General features: G+C 43.2%; 1 protein-coding gene across 1 annotated transcript in view; it reads right to left on the bottom strand.

The window, feature by feature from the left end:
* Positions 1-835: 835 nt before the first annotated feature.
* IRAK3 (interleukin 1 receptor associated kinase 3) overlaps positions 836-25,398 on the bottom strand; it is a 54,527-nt gene continuing 29,964 nt past the window's right edge. Inside the window, exons 7-12 of the mRNA XM_025926850.2 lie at positions 20,059-20,173; positions 19,128-19,246; positions 5,873-6,071; positions 5,548-5,610; positions 5,289-5,453; positions 836-3,733 (exon numbers count right to left, since the gene is read on the bottom strand). Coding sequence (XP_025782635.2) covers positions 3,218-3,733; positions 5,289-5,453; positions 5,548-5,610; positions 5,873-6,071; positions 19,128-19,246; positions 20,059-20,173 — 1,177 coding nt within the window. The 3' untranslated portion in view covers positions 836-3,217. The remainder of the gene's footprint in view (positions 3,734-5,288; positions 5,454-5,547; positions 5,611-5,872; positions 6,072-19,127; positions 19,247-20,058; positions 20,174-25,398) is intronic.

Here is a 25,398-nt window from a genome sequence, read left to right on the forward strand (position 1 = left end):
ATCAACAAACGAGCTCTCACCTCTATCCCTTTCTATAAAAGCTTGAATCTGTGGGGGCTTCTGTATGCAATGTGGAATACAAGAAAGAGTGTGCGCTTTGATATCAGACAGCTGTGCTTTTAAATCCTGGCTCTTCCATTTCTGGGAAAACCCCAGGCTCAAAACTTATTTAACCTAAGTCAGTTTTCTCATCATAAAATGGGATTTGTACCTTCGGTGTGGCTGTGAAGGATTAACAGGAAAAAGCATGAAATGCTTTGGACCGAGCTCCCTTTGCCCTCACCCATCCTTCCAGCCCCAGAGCTGGGGTTCTGCAGAGCTCTGGTAGAGCTCTGGGCCCCCAAATCCCTGGATGTCCATCCTGGGACTCCTTTTCTATTTCTCTTCCTCCCTTCTCTCTCTCCAAGTTTCTCCAAGAAGCCTTCCTTCCCCTCTAGAAAATGCATAGTAATCTCTGCCTCCTCCTCCTCCTCCCACTTTTACTTTCAGTTCCACTGGTTTGTGGTTCAAATACCAGATGTCACCCAACTGTTCACTGGGGTGGTTGCCTTTTCTTCCTCACTCAGTGTCCTATTGGAGCCAATACAGTGCCTTGATTTTGGCAGGTGCTTAATAACACATGCAAAGAACAGATGGGTAAGACGGCTGGCCCCTGAGGACCAGCCTGAGCATGACCTCTCCCAACTGCTTACCTGGGCCTTTATGTGGCCTTGTCAATCAGACTAAGGCTTATTATGTTCTGAACCTCACCATGAGACCATTTTTCCCAGAATTGTAGCTTCATGTTCCTGGCCTTGGTCTGTTAACCTGACCCTGATTCCTGATGACTTCCGCCTTTTTTTTTTTTTTAAGTTTATTTATTTTGAGAGAGAGAGAGAGCACGAGCAGGGGAGAGACAGAGGGCGAGGGATAGAGAAATAACCCCAAGCAGGCCCCGCACAGTGTGGAGCCCATTGCGGGGCTCGATCTCATGAACCACGAGATCATGACTTGAGTTGAAATCAAGAATCGGACGCTTAACTGACTGAGCCATGCAGGCGCACCCCCAACCTTTTTTTTTTTTTTTTTTTTTTTAATGACTCCCTGGGGCACTCCCTGGTGGCTCAGTCGGTTAAACTTCCGACTTAGACTCAGGTCACGATCTCCCGGTTCCTGAGTTAGAGCCCCATGTCAGGCTCTGTACTGACAGCTCAGTCTGGATCCTGCTTCGGATTCTGTGTCTCCCTCTCTCTCTGCCCCTCCCCAGCTCACACTCTGTCTCTCTCAAAAATAAACAAAAACATTTAAAAAAAATTTTTAAGATGACTTCCTTTTTTAAATAATTTGTTCTTAAATCTAGACTCCAATCTGACCAATTAACCCAAACATACTAACTCACAAAAAAAAAAAAAGCAAGAGCCTATTCCTTGGATGCACAGCAGGCTAGAGGTCTATCCTTTCATCATACATGTTCTAGAGAGGGAAATTCCATTAATCTTGTGGAAATGGTTTTCTTGGAGTGTTTCTATCCATTATCAGAAAGACAGTCCTAATCCCCACTTTACTCAGCAATCTTTTTATTATGTGGGTTCTTAGAACTTAATTCAACTTAACTTGTAAGGAAACAGCTCTGTATAGGATAACATGCTAGGCCTTGAAGAGATGGCCCCTGCACACTCAGAGAATGTGATAGAGTAAGGCCCCCAGTTCCCCAAGGACATCCATGTCCTAATTCCAGAAGTCTGTGAATTACTTCTATGAATGAGTTACGGGTCTTGCGATGCATAGATATCCTTGGATTATCTGAGTGGGCCCAATGCAATAACGAGGATCCGTAGGAGGCAGGAGGGCAAAGGAAGAGAAAGAGGTGATGAAGAAAAGTCCAAAGAGAAAAAGAAAGAGAAATCTAGATTCAAAAATGCCACAATGCTGGCTTTGAGGATGGAGGGGAAGAGGCCATGAGTCAAAGAATGCAGGCAGTCTCTAGAAGCTAGAAAAGGCAGGGGAATGAATTCTCCCCTAGGGCCTCCAGAAAGAATGCGAAGGACTTCTGACCTCCAGAATTGTAAAATAATTAACTTATTTTTTTTTTAAGTAATTTCTACACCCAAATGGGACTTGAACTCATGACCCTGAGATCGGGAGCTGGATGCTCTACTGACTGAGCCAGACAGGCACCCCAACTTACATTGTTTTAACCCACAAAGTGCGTTATAATTTGTTCTAGCAACAATAGGAAATTAATACAGGTAGTTTACAATCTAGTAAGAGAGAAAAGATGGCACAGGCAACATCGGTACAATTGAGAAAATAACAAGTATGAAACAAATACAAAAACAGTGCTATAGAAATGCTAAGGAAGTGAGTACTTCTGGCTGGACAGATTAAGGAAGCTTCCTGGAAGAGGTAGTTCTGCTGGGCCTTGAAGGCCTGGGTAGGATTTCAACAGGGGGAGACCCAGTAAACAGCAAGAGTAAAGGCACAGAGTTGGAAGGTACAGAATCAAAGAAAAAGCTAACATAAGCCCTTGTGACCAGCCATTTTCTCAGAAACAAAAACTACTTGATTAAAATTTCACACATTCTACTCAGGATATAATGGTCTCTAGGTTTGTAAAAAAAAAAAAAAAAAAAAAAAAAAATGTGATAATAGCCAAAACTGTATGATATGTGATAAACTATCCTAAGGGTTTAAATACAGAAATACAGATCTTGGGCAAGAATCCCCTCTCTACACAGAACATGTCAATAGCCAAGGGTGAATCTGGCTCATTTTCAAACAGACAGGCTTGACAGGGAGGAACAGAAAAATACTAAAGGTTAATTAAGATAAACACAAAGGTAATTCTTTAAAAAGGCACCTGTTAACATTTACAAATTAGACGCTTCTTACAACCTTCACAAGCAAGCCAAACTGAATAATGCAATCTAACTGAACTGAATGTACTTCGCAGACTGGTGGCACAGGGGCTCATGTTGATGATGATGGAGAAGACCGTAGAATCTAGTCCCTCTTTGGTAGGTTTTGTTTGTCTAAAGCCACAGCTCATGATCTTAAGTAATTTTGGATGGCTCTCATACAGCCTAGATTTGAGCCACTCTGTTTTCGGAGTTGGGAAGGAAGGAGAAGAATTGTCCAGAGAGTAGATCCGCATCACCCAAACTCACCATCCATTGTCCTTTTTCGCATTACTTATGGTAACAATGTTTTCCCAAGATGATACCTGTACTCAGAGGCCTTAGCAATACTTGCTTTCTTCTTTATCTTCTGGTGAAATTGATTCCTTTTTGTACTGCTCACATTCGTTCCAGGAAGATTCAGAGGAACAGCTGGTCTCCACTGGCCTGCTCCTGTAAGAAGGGTCTGGAGCTTCTGCAGAAGGGTCCAGATCTGCACCACAGGCCCCTGAGTCCTGTGATAGAGCTGAATGCTTTGCAGACCAACTTTCTTTACAAGAAGAACTGGGCGTGTTGCATGCATCCTCTTTTCTCTCATCCCCTGTCTTTCTGTGAAAGCCCAGAAATGTAACCTCAGACTGGCTGCATTCAAATGGAACTTTCGGAGTCACTCCATCTTTTCTCAAACCTTGATCATGAGGGTGTGAATGATTATTCTGGTTTTCATCATCTTCCACTGGAATACTTGGTACGTTATCCAAGAATAGAGGAGAAGGACACCTGAAGGACTTTAGTGAAGTGGGAGGGTCCTCAGCAAAATATAAGCAGGCTTGAGTACTTTCAAGAGTAGTTAGGACCTAGTTAACCAAGAAGCAAACATTGAGTTAAGTTTGAATAATCTCTCCTTTCACCTTTTTTTCTGTCTACCTATTAAGGAACAGCCTCTTGTTTTCATGACATAAGTTCAACAATAGAGTTTTGAATGAGAAGCTATTAAAGATTAGCTAGACCCTTTCTTTCACAGACTTGAACCAAAGTATAAAAGATAGGGGCCCAGGAATCTGTATTTTAAAAGCTTCCCAGTTGATCCAGATATGCAGCCCACATTGAGAGCTGTTGACCTGATTTAAAAGAGCATGTTACATATCTTTACACACACACACACACACACACACACACACACACACACACACACGTACTTTTTAAAAATGTACTTAGAGAGTTTTACTATTTACAAAGTGTTTTCACACCCATTCCCCCTTTTAATCTGTACAAACAATATTATTATTCTCATTTTACAGATAATAAAGCTGAGGCTCAAAAAGGAAATAAATATCACTAGCCAGTAAGGAACAGATCTGTTGCTTGACCTCAGATCTGGTTCCCAATCCCATTATTCTTCCACGGTACCTCTCATAGCTCCTTTTGGGCCCAAGATTTCAGGTCATATAGCTCTTACTGGTGGTGTCAGGCCTCGAATATACCTCTGCTGACTCCCAGGCCAGTGTTCTTTATATTCTGATTATGTTGACCTCTTGTTTAAAATCCCCTCCTGCTTCTACAATAGACTCAGGATTAAACCCAGACTACCACAATGGATTCATGTCCGTCCATCATCTAGAACTTCCTATTATTTTGAGCACTCCAGCTTTTCCCTTATGACATCCCACTTCTCTGAACTACCTGCAGTATTAGTGCCATGGAATCCATCACCTCTGAGCTTTGCATGTATAGATTCTCGCTGACTAAAGTGTCCTTCTATTCTTACTATTGCCTAAATTCACCCTATTCCGCCAACCATAGCACAGCCGTCACTTCCATCAAGAAGCTTCCTTGACTTCCATAGGCTGGGGTGTATTCCGAGCCTACGCTCCCATACTGACCTGGGCTTCTACCCACCCTGATGCCATGTTTACTGATCTGACTCACTCTGGACTGTGAGCCTGAGGGCAGCAACCGTATCTTGATTACTGTTGTGCCCTCAGCACCCAGTACAAAGTCTGGCACATGCAAAGTAAGCGCTAGCTAAATATTTGTTGAACAAATAAACAAATAACTGACTGGATGATTAAACTGATGACTAAATTAAAAAATCAGTCGGGGGAATAAGTGCTACATTCTTAATGGACCAGATCTCTTAATGAAGGCTGAATACAATTCTCTCCAAACCACTCACTTATGTCATTTCATTAAATTTTTTGTGGTGCCCTGATCCCACCCAATAATGACCTCTCCCAGAGTACCAAAGAATGTGACTTGGTGACTTGGAAAAACTATCTATTAGGTTAGAATTCTGTGTTAGGGGCTGGATTTGCCTCATTGATAAAGAATTTACTTAGACACGCAATGTATCCAATTTAGATTTTCCATGGTTCTGTGGGCTTGGTTTTGAATAAAACCATGTATACGTACTTCATCCATTGATGGTCTTAACTTTGCCCGCGTGGTAGCACACTGGCCTGCCAAAGAGAATAGCTTGGCAGAAAAATTCCGAGGACAGGGATGCACTTTCTTATCTAGAAACGAAAGGCATGAATCGAGTCCTCTCTTCTCCATCAACTCCATAAGGAGATCCCTCTAGGAAGAGAAGAAGATAAGGTATGTTTGTCTTTTAGAACTCTAACCAAAAAAATGACCAAGAAGTGGGTGCAGAGATGAAGACAATTCTTACCAGCTGGATATGCTTTGGATCATCTAACACCACTTTACAACCTGTCAGAACTTCCATGATTACCTATACGGAATATACAGAAAGTCAGCTACATACGTTAAATATATAATTAGTTCAACAGTTAACCTTGACAATGGATATAGTTCATTCTAATCAATGACTGTATATTTTATTATTTGACAGATTGCATGAGATTAATGTATAAGACACTGGGTAACGGGAAGTCAGTAGGTCTAAAAGTTAAAGCCCTTAAAAAAATTCTTAGAATCTAGAGCATTCCTGGTGATAAACTCTCCTTCTTTGTTGACTGGTACTTGGTACTTACAATTCCAAAGCTATAGACGTCCGTTTTCATGGAAAGTTTGCCCTGTCTGATATACTCTTCAGGCATATACCACAGATGTTTAGTGCTGCTGCTAGCCATGCTTATGGTAGAGCTCTGATGTTCCGGGTGGGGTCGGAAGTGCGCCATGCCAAAGTCCGTCAGTTTGGGTTCAAACCGATCATTCAAAAGTATGTTCGCACTGAAATTGTAACCGAGGACAAACAAACGAGACCAAAACATCATAAAGGCATTCCAGCGAAAAACAAAATGGCAAGCGTACCCTGATATCTGGTTAATTCCAAACACTGACAACACAAAGCCGTACAGAATTTTCCATGAGGGTATTTTCCCATTTTTCTTAAAATACAAATACAAGGATTATATAAAACTCAAAGATGAAAACCTGGCCTAGGGACAGTGGGCTTTTCAAATTTATAGATACATAGAGGGAGTTGGTAGATAAAGCTGATGATTTGCCAATAGGAGGAACTAAAATGAACCAAAGCAGCTTTCCTTATGCTCTTCTGATATGCGGTGAGCACACTAACTGGGTTTTAGTCAGCTAACAATCAAGTACCTATTATGTACAGAGCTGTGCTGCGGAATGCCCGGCTTCTCAGCAGAGAGCCACTAACCTGCAGCGATGTGAAGGATCTTTGGTAGCCCCTGCCTTAAGGATAGCCCTTCTCTATTGTCCCATCTCTATGACTTTCTACGGACTGAAGACAAAAATGTCTTTGAGCCTTATTTAAAATATAGACATCTGCTGAGGTAAAGACAAAGTGCTTAGAGTCAGTTTTAGCTACTTGTCACATAAAATCCTAAATAATCACTTAACATCTTGGCTGACAGTAAGCCTCAGCTTACATTTACCGTCAAAGGGCTGTCACAGCAGGGATGGAAAAGGCTAAGCCCATGCATTTCACATGGCCCACACCTGGGGTGAGTCCTAGCTCTGTCTTTCCCTGGCTCTGTGACAGTTGATGGGTTACTTTGCCCCATAAGTCCCAATGTCATTTTCCTCACATGTGAAATGAGGCAAACAACAGAACTCACAGAACTGATAAGGGGAATAGAAATAGCCTACTTTCTGGCACACAGGAACGGTCGATAAATGGTAGGTAAGATGAAAATTACTCATTAATCATAAGAGAGCAGAAGGATATTGATAAAAGAGGTGGGTGGGCCAAGAAAAAGTAACCTATTTCTCAGTTTTGCTCCGGGCTATTCAGAGCTTGCTCTTTGTCCCCTGAAACCAAAGCTTCCAAAATGCCAAGTGGTATATTTGAAGTACTACACATTGTTATTAAAAGTGGTAATAGGGGCACCTGGGTGACTCAGTCAGTTGAGTGTCCAACTTTGGCTCAGGTCATGATCTCATAGTTCGTGAGTTCGAGTCCCACGTCGGGCTCTGTGCCGATGGCTCAGAGCCTAGAGCCTGCTTTAGATTCTGTGTCTCCCTCTCTCTCTGCCCTTCCCCTGCTTGTGTGCTCGCTCTCTCTCTCTCTCTCTCAAAAATTTAAAAAAAAAAAAAAAAAAAGTAAGTGGTAATAGCCAGAGGAGAAAAATAAGAAATTCTTAATCCTCAACAAATATTGAATCTTACAAAAGTTCCAGAAGTCCTTGCTGTCCCTGTACGAGTGGGCCGACAGGCAGACCCTAGTTTCATGGGTCTGAATTGCAGGTGTTCTAATAATTCAGAGTATTCAGACTCCTAGTTCTGTTTCGAGGATTCAGAGCTGAGGCCTTTAAGAATTGTAACCCAGACTCTGTCTAGAACTAAGCTGACAACAGACAGAATGAAGAGATTCTCCGGGGCCCTTTAAGGGTAGAGAAGAACATGTCCTATACCTGACGTCACCCTCTATCCTTTAAGGGTGGCAGGAGAATTGCAAAATCCAAAGAGCCCGCCGCCTCATGTTACCCGTCCTAGGGCCATTCCCCGTGGTGTGATCCTTGCACTTACGAGGAGCAACTCAGAGAAGGCCTAGCCCTCCCCACTTGAATCAACGATCGCGGTTCTCATTTTTCTCCTTGCCTTGTCTTTTCTCTCCATTGATTTCAAACCCGGCAGCTTCTAAGGCCGGCCCGGGGCTCACACATCTGTGTCACTCACCATCTATCTCACTTGGAACACAGTGCTGACCACCCGGACAAGCCTCTGAAGACGAGGAATCCCCAGAGCCAGATCGTACCTTCTCCCCAGCTCTAGGTGAGTACAGACACTTGGTTTGTAATTACTTCTTCCACAGGTGGATCCCCTGATCATTTTGGAGTGCTGGGAATTTAGCACAGGAGCTTGCGACGTGTGCCAGGAGGTGAGATGGGCAGAGAGGTTCGTTAGGTCCCGTTACCAGGCCCCAAACTCCTGCCCCTCCAGCTCCTGTTGCACTGACAGCCTAGCTGTCTTCTGCACACGCCCCCAACCCCCACACGCACACCCTTTATTTCAGCCAAGGGGGGCGCAAGAGCTCTGAATGCCAGAGTTTCGACGGCACACGTCTAGCCCTCTCCTTCCTCAACTCAGCTCTGAAGACAGTATCAAATCCTAACTTAAAACGTCAGACCTGGGGCACCTGGGTGGCTCAGTCGGTGGAGCAGTTGTGCGTCTGACTTTGACTTGGGCTCAGATCACGATCTAGCAGTTTGTGAGTTTGAGCCCCGCACTGAGCTTGCTTCTGTCAGTGTGGCACAGAGCGCACTTCAGATCCTCTGCCCCCACCCTCTGACCCTCTCCTGCTCCAGCTTGCTCTCTCTCTCTCTCTCTCAAAAATAAACATTAAAAAAATGTTAAATGCTGGGGCGCCTGGGTGGCGCAGTCGGTTAAGCGTCCGACTTCAGCCAGGTCACGATCTCGCGGTCCGGGAGTTCGAGCCCCGCGTCAGGCTCTGGGCTGATGGCTCAGAGCCTGGAGCCTGTTTCTGATTCTGTGTCTCCCTCTCTCTCTGCCCCTCCCCCGTTCATGCTCTGTCTCTCTCTGTCCCAAAAATAAATAAACGTTGAAAAAAAAAAAATTTAAAAAAAAATGTTAAATGCTACATCCAGGAGGATGCGAAAAGCTGAATTTGCAAAACACTTAGATTTCCTGAAGAACGGGTCTTTTCTAAGCACAAAAGAAGAAAAAATAACGAGCAAGAAAAACCAAACCCATACTCTAATGCCTTTATTTGAGCCTCAGCAAAACTAGTGGGAAGCTTTCAGCACTTGGTGACTCATGCTTCTGAAAGACTTAGGGAGAGCAAGTAACCACAATGTGTGACACAATAAATCCCACAGAGGACTTTGGGTCAGCGAGAGGCCATCAGTGAGAACGTGAAATTGCCCCAGGGCACTGCATTGACACTTTTCATGATGATAATCTGGTGAAGAGACAAGTTGTTTACCCGCAGACTAGCATGAATTTTACGTCCAGTGATTTACTTACTCTGTTCTAAATAAGGTAATAATAGCTGAGGAAGAAGAATGTTCTATTTTAATTAAATAGTAACTGCAAGAGCCCCTTGAACAATGAGTTCTACCCTAGTTCTTTCCCCTGCTACAGCCTTCAATAGAACGTTCATACGCTGCCTTCAACTATCATGCAGGTCAAGGGACTATGTTTATCTTAGGGGGGTAAAACCAGGCTAATCAAATAAAGAGAACATAAAAGAACTACAATCAGATACCAATATAGTGAAACAAAAGGGCAGCTTGCTAACCATGGCGCTTACCAAAGAGACAGACAAGAAACCTGTCACGGCCCACACCTTCAGCTTAGTGTTTCTACAAGCCATTTCTTCTGTTCTTTCCCACAGAGCTACTTACTGTAACACAGACCATCACCTCTCTAGATAATTCTTTTAGTAGAAGGATCAGTGGAGGTACACTGAGGAGATGGGGAAAATCCTACTACACAAGGCGGTCAATTTGTATCCCGACTCTGGGGAGTAACATGCTCTCTCTCTTTTTGTGCCAGGGATCTCCAGGACGATTCTTTTTGGGGCCTGAACTTCCTCCCAAAGGCTACAAGGATTGCTTTCTCTGCCCACCAGTTTTTTTCCTGATTTAGCCAAAGCCCTTGGGCCTAAAATATAAACAGAGAGTGCAAGGACACACCTAGACTATAATGCAGAATTTGGATTTAAGTAAAAATAAACGTTTGACCTGTAAGCATACGGTTGGTTTTTAAAAATACCTATTTTTAAAGTATTTTAGGGAGAGTATTATTGGTGTCTAGTAACCCAGTCTGGAGTACGTGGCAATTCTCTGGCAAAGTCCAGACTCCAACCCATTGGCTCCAGAGATAAAGACGACCCGCTGGCCTCTTCCTGACAGCCTGAGGCAACAGGACATCTCACTGTCTGTGTCACTACTGTTGCAACACCAAGATACCCCTCACCAGATGAGGCAAGATGCAGCTTCTCTGGGAACCTACAGGTTACTGGCAAAGGGCACACACGCCCCCTCCCCCCCACTTCAACATGCAGTACATCTGACGAAGTTGAGGCCCTTTATTCCGCCTCAGACTGTGCAGCCTTCTCTTTCTTTTCCACTGAACCCAGGCAGGACCCAGAGACGGTATTAAAGCTTGTTACTGCTTTATTGATGACTTGTGAGTCTTAGGCTCTCTGTGTCAAAGGCCCAGCCAATAAGGGGTATTCGTGCTTTAAATGTGAAATTTCATCTCTAACCAAACTAGCACAACTTCCCTAAGGCTCAGTTTCCTTGCGGGTAAGAGGAAATGAGCATGCTTACCTCTTAGGGTCGTTCGTTACAAGGATTAAATGAGAAAATGTAATCAGAGTGCCGGATACACAGGGAGGGCCTCGAAATATACTCTGAAGGATGTAGGCTGGCCTTTGTCCATCCTATACCCACCTTAAAATCCCAAGAAATTTGGGTGGGTATGTCTAGAAGTTCAAGGCACCAATCTGAAGTAACAAAGGTACAGGAAGTTGCAGGATGACCCTGGAGATCTGAGGATCATCGGGTTAATCATTTTCAGGGCATCCGTTGAGTTTCAAAATAGTTCCAGAGAGGTTCTGGAAAAACCTGAGTAATGTAACATTTCCAGATACTCTAAGATCATGGAGAGAGAAAAAGAATTGTTTGGTATATATATGTGCGTGCATGTAGGTACCCATGTGTATAAATAAATGAATGTTGGGGTTTAGAGACTGTGATGGTAAAATTAATAGGAGAAATTTTAATTTATGCAACATTTAATTGTGCCAGCATCCCTTAGAAATTATGAACTTATTTGGAAATTTTAGAAGAAGGGAGACACGGCTGCGGGGAGAGGAAAATCTGGGGGAAAAGAATTATTTACATCTGAAATACTTCTGAAAAGAAAAGTAGGTTCTTACGGGGAGGGGATTGGGGGTTGGGTAGAGAGGAGACTTGTTAATTAACCAACCAACCAGTCAAACAAACAGACTTTGCATTCCCTTCAGGCTCTGCATCCCTACTAAATCTAAATGCTGAGCGGGAGTCCTAGCCACACACAGCAGGTCTGGTGGGGGGGGGGGGGGGGGGGCGGGGTAAAGGAAGGTGGAGCTTGGGTCCTCAGGCAAGGGTGTTAACGTTGGGAGGAAGGGGCTGATCAGTGGCTTCCTAGCCTCCCTCCAAACCACTCAGTGTTTCTAGTCCCTCACAAACGAAATTCTCCACACACTCAACTACCACTATCTCTGATCAATTTCCCTCTTCTAAAAATTCATTTTTAAGCATATGGCTTTTTCCTTCCTTTCCTTCCTAGACCACCTCCCTTGTATGAAAATCTGTTTCACTTGGCAGGAGACACATGGCAATACCGATGAGAGAACATGATCTTATAGGAAACATTAGAAATGTTCACTGAGATTATCTCGGCTTTGGAAACATTAACAGGAATGAATGCCTGGGATGAAAAATGCTGAGGATAAAATGCACTTCAATGTAAAATCGTTCATAAATGTGAAAACAATTAAACTGGCTAAGGGATAGGATGGAAATAACAAGAAGGTTTACTGCTTTCAGATGCTTTTATGTGATCCTGTAACTCAAAAACATCTTCGTTTCCCAAATAAAAATGTGAGGGTCTTTTGCCAAGAACAGAGACTTCAACTCTTCAAGATTCTTTTCTTTAAATCCTTTTCCTCCTTAAATTCCACCATCTGGAAATGAATTTTGTTTTTCTAACATTCTCTTTGAAGAGTTCAAATTACTAAGACATATTTGGGCTAACTAAACCACCAGACTTCTTGAAAATACCTTTGAAATGTGGGCTTGGTTTCCTCCTTGGGTATTCTGCAGCTGCGTCCTTGACAGTGTCTCCTTAGAAGACTCTTTATTCTCACTGCTTGAACAAGACCAAGATTCCCAATGCAGACCTCCAGGCCTAATCTCCCCTCAGAGTCTGCTGCCTACTGCCATTTTCACTAAGGGTCCAATGTCAACATTTCCCAATTTGCACATACTAGTTAGTTATGTTCTCTTCTCCTGCCCAATTTCCCCGTCTTTGCCCATGAAACCAACATGCTCCCAGGAATCCAGGCTAGGAACCCTCAATTGCCTGATAAAACCATGATTCTTGGACCCACACAAACATGGAACCCCACCACCTTCCCCATCTACAGACATGGAACAGAGCCAGATCACAAACTTTAGTAAGTTAGCTTTCTCCTCTGCCGCACTGATGTAAGACCAATGATACACAAACTCAGGGCTCTTGGGAGGAGTAAGTTATTCATTGGGCTTTGCAGTCAGGTCTTAAGTCAGGCTGGCTATCACAGAACTCCTCAGTCTGTCTGCAGCCTATCAGCTTCCCCGAAAGCACTAGCACTTACCAGTGCTGTGCGGATAGACGGCGCTTATTAGTGTTCTGGGACTTCGTTTATACTGTTCCCCTGACCTGCAAAGTACTCCTCCCTCCCTTATTTTCATTTCAACCCTCAGTGCAGCCTACGATTCACTTCCTCCATGAAGTTTTCACCCCACTGCTCTGAATTCCAGTGATACTCCCTTCTCCACATTCCCACTGTGCAGCCCGCACCATACCATTTGGTACTTCCTCAGAGAGACCAGCTTGTGTTGTTTACGTAAGCATAATGTTGAGTCTATAGAAGATACCGAGCGAACATTTGTTGATATAATCAACGTGTTAATTAAGAGAATTTGAAACCATAAGTGGACCCAGACCACTCTGCATATGGCAACTATACGGCCCAAATGCTGCCAGAGCAGCTTCCCATTTTCTTGGCAGACATCACTAATTGAGTTCAGAACGCACCCACCCCAGGTTCTCTTTCAACACTGCAGGTGGGAAGTCATTACCAATCAATCAACGATGGAATGTGAGCTGTAACTGATTTGCCATCGGTGCTATAGTACAATCACTTCCTTTTCAGATGAGGTAAATGAGCCCCGCATGGTTGTAATGACTTGTCTTTTTGCAAAACAGCTTGTTAATGGCAGAGTCAGGACTACAGTCTAACCCTCCTTTTTCAGTTTGCTACTCTTTGAATTTACTACAGTTAACCGAAAGAAACATCTTTTTATTCAGCTACTCATAAAAGATTAAGAAACTGTTGATGACAAAGCAGAAGTAAAATGGACTTTCTCTCTTCTTCAGGTACGTAGAGATAATTGTAGGGGCACAATGATGGTTAACGGGTGAGTCACAGGAAGACAGATTTTAGCTCAAAATAAATGACATCCTAATCGTTAGAGCTTCACCCAAATGGAGTGCTAACAACACGCTGTGCAAGGGTCCAAGGACAGGCTGGATGAGACACTTGGAGGCAGAAGGAAGAGTCCCCATGAAGTGGGATGAATTACAGCTTATTTCCAAGTCTTGGGCTGTGCTTTACATACGTTATCTCACTTCATGTCCACAGCCCTAGGAGAAGATTCAGTAGTCACCTGCCTGGTTCCAGACAAGGACTTTTCTCTTAAGAGTAGAACATAATCCTTAAATAAAAAATTTTAAAGCATGATATAGAAATAAAAAGAAAACATTAAATAAAAAGCTATAGTCTCCATCTAAATGAAGCCTCATTGATATTTTGGTATGTTTTAATCTTTTTTTTTTAATTCATGAATTTGTAGTTCTAAAAGTTATAACTGTACCGTATACTAGTTCAATTTGGCCTTTTTAAAAAAATTGTTTTAATGTTTATTTATTTTTGAGAGAGACAGAGTGCGAGCAGGGGAAGGGCAGAGAGAGAGGGAGACACAGAATCCGAAGTAGGCTCCAGGCTCTGAGCTGTCAGCACAGAGCCCGATGTGGGGCTCGAACCCACAAGCCATGAGATCATGACCTGAGCCAGTCGGACCCTGACTCAGCCACCCAGGTGCCCCCAATTTGGCCTTTTCCCTTTAATCTCACTTTATATACATTGTTCCATGTTATTTCATACTATTAAAAACATTATTTAATTGTGTCAAATGATGTATGACAAACTCGCCTGTGATTCATCAGTCTGAGGTCCAGAAAAGAAAATAAAGGTAACAATATCTTCCATTTCTTATTCCATCAAAAACAGAGCCCTGACTTAGTCACAGAAAAGGTCGCTATTGGACATATTTTGAAATGTCCTTTTTTGAGCCAATTATCAGGGCCATGAAATAAAATGACACCTCCCCTAAAAGCTGCCTTACAGAGAAGGAGAAAATTAATATGACGCAGGCAGAAGGACAGGAATCTCAGACCTTCCTGAAAGCACTAGGCTGTGCAAACAGGAACCAAGAATCAGGGAGGCCCAAGTTTAGAGCAAAGTGAAGAATTCATTTAAAAGATTCGGGAGGGTGACCTGGGTCAGCCAATTCACATTTGGTCAAGCCTGCTGGAGGCTGAATGTCATTACCATCAGATGTTCAGTGCCCTGAATGAAATGAGTTGGTTTCATTCCAGTTTCTAGAGAACAGGTGCACACATCACCAAAGGAAAGGGGAGGAATCTACTGTTATAGCTGGTACTAATTAACATCTTTGCTGGCAGGCTCAGCAAAAAGGCCAAGAGTTCACTGGCTGTAGAAGGGCTGATTTGCTCTGGAACAGACAGGGACACACTGATGAGCCCTAGGAAACCACAATCTCAAAGAAATGCCCACAGCCGTGGAACTCTACACCCTGACTCGTGCCCGGGCAAGCATAGTCTACAGATGGTTATGTTTGAGTCCTCGAACCCTTTGGAAAAGCCAAAAAGGCAACAATCAGCAGCAGCCCCGTCACCAACTAAAAAAATTAATACATTGTTAGCACATTTCCAGTTTAAATCCTGCCTCTTCCGTGAAATTCTCCATCTCTGACCAGATCTCTCTTGGTGCTCTTTAATACTGTTGAGCACTCTGTCTCGCAGTGTTGCTGAAATGATTTTATAGTTGGCCCCATCCAGACAAGTACCTAAGATACTGGCCTGGAAGAAATGGCCTCCTTCTGAGTGTGAGACCTCCTAAGAGACTCCAGAACCTTTCTATTCCCACCTATGGCCCCAGAAAAGCCTCAGAGTCCCTCGTAAGAGCCTCATTTATCCTACCCAGGTCCTCAGGCTCGTTGGCATGCAAGCCCATTGCACCCCTGCCCACCCACGTTCCTCACTCTTGCCAGGAGCCCTTTCCTTCTTCTCCAGTCTTGTTTCTTCCTCTCCAGCTAACCCATTTGTCTTGCTTTCATTATACACTTGGTAACTGTTTACTTGACTCTTTCCCTTGAACAAATTATTGCCTCCACTAGGACTATTCTCCCCCCTTCTTTCAACCAATCCACTGCCATGACCCATCTCCTCAAAGACTGGGCTTGGAACTCTGTAATTAGAGCGAGCCTCCTCAGAGCAGGCAACCACTGAACATCTTTAGTGTTGCACCATATATCTTCTGGGTTTGTGTTATCCCTCTGATCAGCAGGTTGAACCTTCAAGGACAAGACTATGATCACCCACATCTACCCCACGTGGTCTAATACAATGCTTTGCATACAACAGGTGTTCCGTAAATATTTATTAACTCAAATAAACATGATTTGCCAAATGTGGAATAACCATATGTTAACACAGAAGTGATCAGTCTTAAAACAGAGCTTAGTTTGGAGGTCTACTTTTCGAACACAATAAATTGATGATAGAAGTAAGTGCTGTGGACACAATGTTTGGGTCCCCCTCCAAATTCACATACTGAAATCCTACCCCCCCAATGAGATGGTATGTGGAGGTGAGACATTTGGGAGGTGATTAGGTCAAGAGGGCAGAGCCCTCGTGACTGGGATTAGTACCCCTGTAAAAGAAGCCCCAGAGAGATCCCCTTCTACCCTGTGAGGACACAGAGAAAAAGATGGGCATCAATGAGTCGGAAAGTGGGCCCTCACTAGACACAGAATCAGCTGGTGCCATGGTCTTGGACTTCCAGCCTTCAGAACCGTGAGAAATAAATGTGTTGTTTATAAGCCACCCACTTTCTAGTCTTTTGGTTATGGTTATTTATCCTGAATGGACTAAGACAGTAAGTAAGTTCAAAGACTGGCTGGCCATCATCCTCTCTTAGCCTCTGCCCCTGCTATTCCTGCCACATTTTCACCAATTATAACATACTCTCTGCCAAGCACCATATATATTTTATGTCATTTAATCCTAAGAGATAGATGCTATTATTCTTTTGTTAGCATTTTGCAGAGGGAAAAACTGAGGCTTACAGAAACTAAGCAATTTGCTCAGAATCCCATGTTAAGAAGAACATCGCCGGCTTCTTAAATCAGATGCCTGACACATTAGGGGAAGTGAGCCGAGAGGAAAGGATGGGAAGAAGGTGGAGAGGAAAGTATGAAGAAGAAAAATCATTTGGTCACATTTTGCAGAGCGTTAGCCAGTCAGATCCCCCTCCGGAACTGTGGTGGCCACCGTGGTGTGGTCCAGATCCCTCCTACAGGACCCAGGGACACAATGGTGGTTCCCCAGCCAGGGGAGGGGTGGCTGTGGATAGCCCACAGCTGTTGATGCCGTTGGTGGGAGGGGGCTGCCTTGCCATCAGGATATTTTCAAAGGGCCACCCCAACACCAGTGCTCCCCGTGGCATCGGAAGGGCCTCTACTACAATATCCCAGCTCGACTTCTCCAATTGCCCGATTCTGCCTTCCTCCTTCCCTCCCTTACTTCTGTTGTTCCTGACAGCACTCTAAAAAACCTGCTGCAAGCAAATCCCTCCCCTGAGCCTATTTCCTAGGACCCTGCCTTGAAGACACCTATCCAGAACGAGAAAGCAGGTTATCAGGGCCACAACCTGAGCTCTATCTAATCAGATCCCTGGAGACAGATGCTGGCAGGGCACATCCAAAGCTGAGGAAAACCTTGGACACAAGGCAGAGGCTGGATCTGTATCCCTCCACCACCACCACCCATCCCCCCAACCATGCTCCCAGTTGGTGGTCTTCCCTTGTCCCCCAGGCCCATCAAGTATCAGAACCTTGAGAGTCTGTCGCTTCTCACTGCTCTCTCCTATCGAGTTCTGCTTCCAGGAAAGGATTTGACGAACTCAGTCACACAAAAGGGAAATTAATAACATTGATGTATTACTACTGCTTGGGACAGAAAACAAGCGATACTCGCGTTGACTTTACACCAAAGGAAGAATATATACAGCAAAATTCCAGATATTTATTTATTTCCTCAGATAAAATATCTTTGAGCACCTACTGTGCTGAGCTGGTGGTAAGGTAGGGGGAAGAAGGATTCCTTCGGGTTGGGGGTGGCCACTTCAGCTCTTCAAAACAGACTCCTGACACCTTCGCTGTGTATATCTTTGTCCCAGGTCCCGTGAGGGAGCACCCACTTCTTGCTGGTTCTATGGGGCCACTAGAGTTGATGAATTACCATTACCACACTGCCACAGGAGCAGACATCTATGGGTGGTTCCCCTATGAGCCCCAGGGCTAAGTAAAAATCTAGTCTTTTTATATGGAGTTCATTTCACCAGAAAAACAAGGAAGTCAGCAAGCAATCGGCTCCTCTTCTGCTCAGCTCGAAAGCACATCAGAAGCTTTTTCAAGATACCGGGAGATGGTTTCGAAAAGGCAGCAGCCTTTTAAATTCAGTCATCCCTGCTACTCAACAAAGGTGTATTTACCCACTGTTGAACAGATTCAAGATGAAGGGCACACAGGAAAAATTCACCAGGGGGATTTTGTTACAGCGTACCTACTCTCTGAAAGATTCTTTAGGTCTACTGAAGAAAAAGAAAGACGGAAGATGCTGCCTCTCATTTCCTCCTGTCTCAAAAATGCACACCGAGTTACTGCTTGGCTTGTCACTGATGTAAAGCTAGGAGGCTGCAGGCTGCTTGCTAGAACCAGCAAGACACTGGGGACTCGGGGACAAAGAATTTTAATCACCGTCTACTGTCTACTGCAGTTATCTTGCTGGGAATCTCCGTACAGGTCACTTAACCTTTCCTTAAACTTCACTCGAGGAGAAAAAAGTGAGATTAATACAGGTTCGCCTCAAAGTTTAGTGTCAACTACGCAAAACTGTCTACCCTACGTTGTTCGTTAGTAATTCCCAAAGATAATATAAACTCTCCCTTTGGCAATATAAACGTAGCTTCTTAACTTGGGTAGACACATTCTCATTAATAAAAAATAAATAAATAAAATCACTAGAAGGTACACCTGAAACGAATTGGATATTGTATGTCAGTTATACTGCACTAAAAAAGTAAGATTTGGGGGGCACCGGGTGGCTCAGTTGGTTAAGTGTCTGACTCTCGATTTTGGCTCAGGTCATGATTTCATGGTTCGTGAGTGCAAGCCCTGCCTCGGGCTCTGCGCTAGCATTGCAGAGCCTGCTTGGGAATTTCTCTCTCTCTCCTTCTCTCTCTGCCCTTCCCTTGCTCTCTCTCTCTCAAAATAAAAATAATAAAGTTATATTTTAAAAAGTAAGATTTTTAAATACTTAGATGAGCACTCTTTTTTTAATTTTTTTTTTTACACTTATTTATTTTTGATAGAGACAGAGCACAAGTGGGGCAGGGGCAGAGAGAAGGAGACACAGAGTCAGAAGCAGGCTTCAGGCTCTGAGCTGTCAGCACAGAGCCCGACGCGGGGCTCAAACCCACAAACCGCAAGATCATGACCTGAGCCGAAGTCGGACGCTTAACGGACTGAGCCACCCAGGCGCCCCAGGTGAGCACTCTTAATCCTTAAACACACGTACATATCAGGGAAATTGCAGGCAGAAAAGAGTGTGAGGCATGACTCCCCTGTGATGCTGAAAGGGGCTGTCAGGTGCAAGCCAAGCTCTGAGACAACTTACCTTGATACACTGCCACAGATGACCGAGCACGGCTCCGTGTTGTGCAAATACTGAATGGCTCTGGAGGTTCCTATTAAAACACTGATCCGAATGTGCCAAGACAGTGGGGCTGTGTTACCCTAAAAAGACAACGGTAGTTGGTCTGGGAGCAAAACACATGGGTGCGCATTACATAGAAGTATGCCAGAAGAGAGGCAGATGGTGAGGCGGGGTAAGGTGGGTGAATGAACCTTTTGGTTTCCCATAACCTATTTGTGATTCAAGATGGGTTTTCCTCTACCAGTGATTCTAGTCCTCTTTACAGCTTTCCATTGGTAATGGAAATACCCAATAATTTGAACCTTAGCTTAGTCAAAATATGGTTAGGAAGGTAACTATGTTTGTAAGTTCATTAAGGAAGATTTAGAAGTATTTGTGGCATAATAGTGTGGGTAACGGAAAACAATCTGTTTTTATTCTGACCCTAACTAAAACGTCATCTGTTCAGAATGACTTGTTAAACTTATCTTTCACAAATACGGGGAATCAAGGCATTAATTCAACCTTCTTCTCTTTAAGGAGTCTGCATTGCCTTTATGCCTACCCTATGTATTGAATGGTATTTTGTGTAAAGTTATGCAAATAAAAATTATGTAAGAAACAAGAGTAGTTAATGTAAACTCATTGAAGATATGGAATCAATAAGAAGTAAGGATCCAGCAAATCTTTTGGCCACCATGTTGCACAACACACAATAACTCAGGTATTTATGCAGTTGTTTTTAAGAGTAAAATATTAATTCATGGAAAAGTCCTCTACTTCCTTGGGAAACCCATTGTTGGCTATCCCCTCCTGTGAACACATGTTGGCTCCTGGATCTCAGGAGATTTCAGCAGCTCCCTCAGGGTTTCAGGGGGTCAGAGAGTTGGGGAGAGCAATAGGTCTGACTTACTACACACTGCAATCTGTCAAAAAGTGATCCATTTCTCATATATGGATAAACAAGGCAGAACTTCTCACTCTCTGTAAAATACGCAGTCAACTCCAGTATGTTTGGATGATGGAACCTTGAAAAAAAAGATTTTTAAATCCATCAAATTGTTCATTCAAATAGGAAATGAACAGTGCTGTGGTTTGGGGGTGATAAGGTGGGAATGGGGAATAGGTCTAAAGCAAAATATAAATTTGGCCAAGGGAAAAGTAATCTCACTGGACACATGACATGACACAGATCTGTTTTCCAAATTGGTCTAAAGAGTTCTGACAAATACTAGCCATTCTCTGATTGGTTGTGATCATGCAACTATAAATAAAATATCCAACTATAAGACAGAAAAGTTAAGAAAGTGACGATTCCTTAAGATTTGGGAGTCTTGGGAACTTTACAAGAAATAGACAATACTCTCTAATATAATAAACTATGTTTATCAATATGAAAGCCGATGTAACTTATTTATTAAATAAAGACAATACAACTGAAACTATTCATTTCATTGCTTGAAGTATACTGTCTAAATCACCAAAATAGAAGAGTACAGGAGACTATTTTTCATTCATTTAGTTCGTTCATTTAGTGAGTATTACTATGTCAGATTCTGTGCTAGGCACCAGTCACACGACTAGAGACGACATCCAGGATCTTCATAAAGCTTTATAGTTACCTAAAATCCATGTGGTTAGTAAAGTCTGATGTTGAAGAACATATCACTGATTTTTATTGTATGCATGTATTTATTTATTATTGAAGATTTCTTAAAATGTTTATTCATTTTGAGAGAGAGTGTGTGCACACATGAGTGGAGGAGGGGCAGAGAGAGAGGGGGGGAGTGTCCCAAGCAGGCTCTGCACTGTCAGCACAGAGCCCACCATGTGGCTCCACTCCACTTACCTTGAGATCATGCATGACCTGAGCCGAAATCAAGAGTCAGACGCCCAACAGATTGAGCCATCCAGGAGCCCCTAACGTTTTTATTTTTAAGTAATCTCTACATCAAACATGGGGCTTGAACTCACAATCCCAAGATCAAGAGTCACACGCTCCAGCAACTGGGCCAGCCAGGTGCCCCAAATATATCACTGATTTTTAAATGACAGAATTCTGGGGTGCCCGGGTGGCTCCGTTGTTTAAGCATCCGACTTCAGTTCGGGTCATGGGTTCGAGCCCCATGTCGGGCTCTGTGCTGACAGCTCAGAGCCTGGAGCCTGCTTCAGATTCTGTGTCCTTCTGTCTCTCGGCTCTTCCCCCACTTGCACTCTGTCTCTCTCTCTCTCTCTCTCAACAATAAACATTAAAAAAAAGATTTTAAATGACAGAGTTCTATATCAGTGTAGCCTACATTTTCAGCCTCTTTTCCTTTAAAACCCTGTCTCTTGAATGCCTGTATCATCACTGTGAAAACCAATGGAACTCAGGTAACAAACATGAAACATAAAATGTGAAATTCACCTGTGATCTCAGTTCAATTATTTATTGACTACCTACTATGTTCTAGGCATGCTTGGGGATATTAAAATAAGGTTGGTTTTTTTGTAAGATTCTATTTACAAAGGCCTCTTATTTAGTTTCTTCAATAGCAAAACCTTCCTATAAAACACACACACACACACACACACACACACACACTCACACATGGCTTCAGATTTCTTTTATTCCTCCTATCATAAAGAAGGAAGTTTTGTGTGTATGTGTGTGTACAAGATCCCTACCCCTATTACAATTCAGACCATATCTATAAAATGCACCACAATGGACTGAAAAGGAATGGAGCTGGTGTATTTGGCTGCCTAAAAAACTCATCTATACCACTACCTGGTAACCTTAAAATAATTTAAAGAGATAAAAAATCTTTTGGAAAGCAGCTAGCAGACCTCGTACAGACACAGTCATGGCCCTGGTTCTCTGCTCTCTGGCTCACAGGGCAGAAAAGACCATTTGCTTATTTTTAGATATTGCCAATCTAGCAGTAAAATGGACACTGTATAAGTTTGTGAGGTATGGAACATGGCACAGCCATAAACACTGCTGGTTTTGCATCTATAGACCCTTCTCATCCACCTTTCGCTACAAATTTTTAAGTCAGTGGGATTTTAGATTATATAGGTCTGAAGGTCAGCAGATACAATACCTTTTTTTAAATGTTTATTTATTGGGGGGGGGGAACACACACACAGAATCTGAAACAAGCTCTAGGCTCTGAGCTGTCAGCACAGACCCAACACGGGACTCAAACTCGGGACCAGTGAGATCATGACCTGAGCCAAAGTCAGATGCTTAACCAACTGAGCCACCCAGGTGCCCCTGATACAACACCTTGAAAATCAATTCAATCAGCATTTGTGAGTGTCAGATAAACACAATGTGAGGCACCACCATGTGGTAGACTGGACAGACTTGAACGACAGACAAACCTGGGTTTGAATCTCTGGTCTTCTTTTTATCAGCTGTGTGAACTTGGGCAAGTCATTTAATCTCTGTGAGACTCTTTCTTTGCTATGGTCTGAATTGTGTCTCTCCCTCCACTCGCTACCCCCTGACCCAGTTCACCTGTTAAAGCCCTAACTTCCAATGTAAGGGTGCTTGGAGATGAGGCTTGCGGGAGGTTGTCGGGGTTAGGGTTGGATCCCTCACGATGGGATGATGGGATGAGTGCCCTTATTAGAAGAAACACTGGAGAGTCCGCTCCCTCCCTCTCCACCATGTCAGGACAGAATTAGAAGGCAGCTGTCTACATGCGAGGAAGAGCGCCCTCATCAAGAACCAAATCTGCCTTGATCTTGGATTTCTCAGCCTCCAGAACTGTGAGAAATAAATTTCTTTTGTGTAAGTCACCCTGTCTCTTTTGTGACAGAAGCCCCAGCAGACTAATATTCTTCAACTCTACACAATAATTAAAATGTCACTTCCCAAGGTCCTCATGAAAATTAAACGAAAAGTTAACTGTTTAGCCAGGTGTTAGGTCCTCAAAAATTATTAGCTCCCTTCCCTCCCCTTGGGAAAGGAAACTCACCCTCAGGTCTCAGCCTAGATGTTACTTTTTCCGAGAAGGCTATACTGCTGCCCCCCCCCCTCCCCCAGCCCCGGGCAACCATTTTCTGCACCCTCAGTGCTCTGTACTTGCCCATCCTACCACTTAGCTTACTGAAATTGCCTGTTTACTTATGTGCGTCCCTCCTAATCCCACTTCAGCCAGCATGTTCTGAGAGGAGAGGGCTACCTCTGATTTATTCATTAATAAATATCTGAGAAGGAGGAGATTGAAAACGATTTAGGAAATGAGTTGGGCCTTCTCCAAAAGGTAGCATCTACCTCAGTTTCCCCATCTGTACGATGGGGATAATGGCAGTATTTACCTCACAGGATTGTTGTGAGGACTGCAGAATTAATACGTGTAGTGTATTTGGTATTAAGCCTAAAACTAAATAAGTATTAGCAGTATAAATAATAAAAATATCACACCAAGAATATTCAACATCATGGAGCTGTTAATTCTCTTAAAAGTCATATATAGGGGCGCCTGGGTGGCGCAGTCGGTTAAGCGTCCGACTTCAACCAGGTCACGATCTCACGGTCCGTGAGTTCGAGCCCCGCGTCGGGCTCTGGGCTGATGGCTCAGAGCCTGGAGCCTGTTTCCGATTCTGTGTCTCCCTCTCTCTCTGCCCCTCGCCCGTTCATGCTCTGTCTCTCTCTGTCCCAAAAATAAATAAACGTTGAAAAAAAAAAAATTAAAAAAAAAAAAAGTCATATATAAACACCTCACCAGAATAAATCCAAATGGCTAAGAGATATAAATGTAAAAAATGAAATCATAAAAGTACTTGGCAAAACCATGGTAGAATTATTTGATAACCTTTCACTGCGGAAGGTCTTAGAAACTGTGATATAAAACCCAGAATCCATAAAAGAAAGAACAGATTAAATTCAACTACATTAAAGCCATTTCCCCATAGCAAAGACTAGAATAGGCAAAGACAAATGTCAATCTGGTAAAAAATTTGTATTTCATAACATAAGACTAAGGCTAATTTTCTCTAATATATAAAATGCTTCTACAAGTCATTAAGAAAAATAACAGCCTAACTTTAAAAAAAATGGGCAAAGAATAGCATCAGGTATTTCATAGAAAAGGAAATATGTCTCTTAACATGTGAAAAGATTCACTCATAATAAAAAAAAAAGAAATTTAAAGCACATTAAGAAACCATTTTCACCTAGCACATTGGCAAAAATTAAAAGTTAAGAATAAACGCTTTGTAGGGCGCCTGGGTGGCTCAGTGAGTTGAGCGTCCAACTTAGGCTCAGATCATGATCTGGCGGTTTGCGGGTTTGAGCCTCACATCGGGCTCTCTGCAGTCAGTGCAGGGCCTGCTTCAGACCCTGTGTCTCCTTCTCTCTCTGCCCCTTCCCCACACACCCTCTCTCTCAAAAATAAACATTAAAAAAAATACTATGTTGGCAAAAATATGGTGAATGAGGCACTCATATATGCCTAGTGTAGGTATAAATTTTTATAACTTCTTTTGGAGGACAATTTGGTATTATGTAATGCGTGTAACCATTTGACCCTGTAATTTTATTTATGGGAACCTAGATCTACTCAAACAGTTACAAAATAACATATATACAAGCTTTTCTGGGGCGCCTGGCTGGCTTAGTAGAACATGTGACTCTTGATCTTGGAGTCGTGATGTCCCACAGTGGGTGTGGAGCCTTAAAAAATAAATTAAATATTTAAAAAATAAATTAAAAAAAATAAGCTTTTCATGTTGCAGCATTCTTTTCTTTTTTTTTTTAATGTTTATTTATTTTTGAGAGAAGACAGAGATAGAGACAGAGCACTAGCAGGGGAGGGGCAGAGAGAGAAGGAGACACAGAATTTGAAGCAGGCTCCAGGCTCTGAGCGGTTAGCACAGAGCCTGACGTGGGGCTCGAACTCATGAACCGTGAGATCGTGACCTGAGCCGAAGTCAGATACTTAACCGACTGAGCCACCCAGGCGCCCCTGCAGCATTATTTTCTAACATTAAAAGATTAGAAAAAGGGGCCCCTGGGTGGCGCAGTCGGTTAAGCGTCCGACTTCAGCTCAGGTCACGATCTTGCGGTCCGTGAGTTCGAGCCCCACGTCAGGCTCTGGGCTGATGGCTCAGAGCCTGGAGCCTGCTTCCGGTTCTGTGTCTCCTTCTCTCTCTGCCCCTCCCCCCTTCATGCTCTGTCTCTCTCTGACTCAAAAATAAATAAACGTTAAAAAAAAAATTTTTTTTTAAATAAATAAAAGATTAGAAAAAAATCTAAAAC

Source organism: Puma concolor, chromosome B4 (genome assembly GCF_028749965.1).
Source record: "Puma concolor isolate L17-30 chromosome B4, mPumCon1.1.hap2, whole genome shotgun sequence".
NCBI classification, from domain to species: domain Eukaryota; kingdom Metazoa; phylum Chordata; class Mammalia; order Carnivora; family Felidae; genus Puma; species Puma concolor.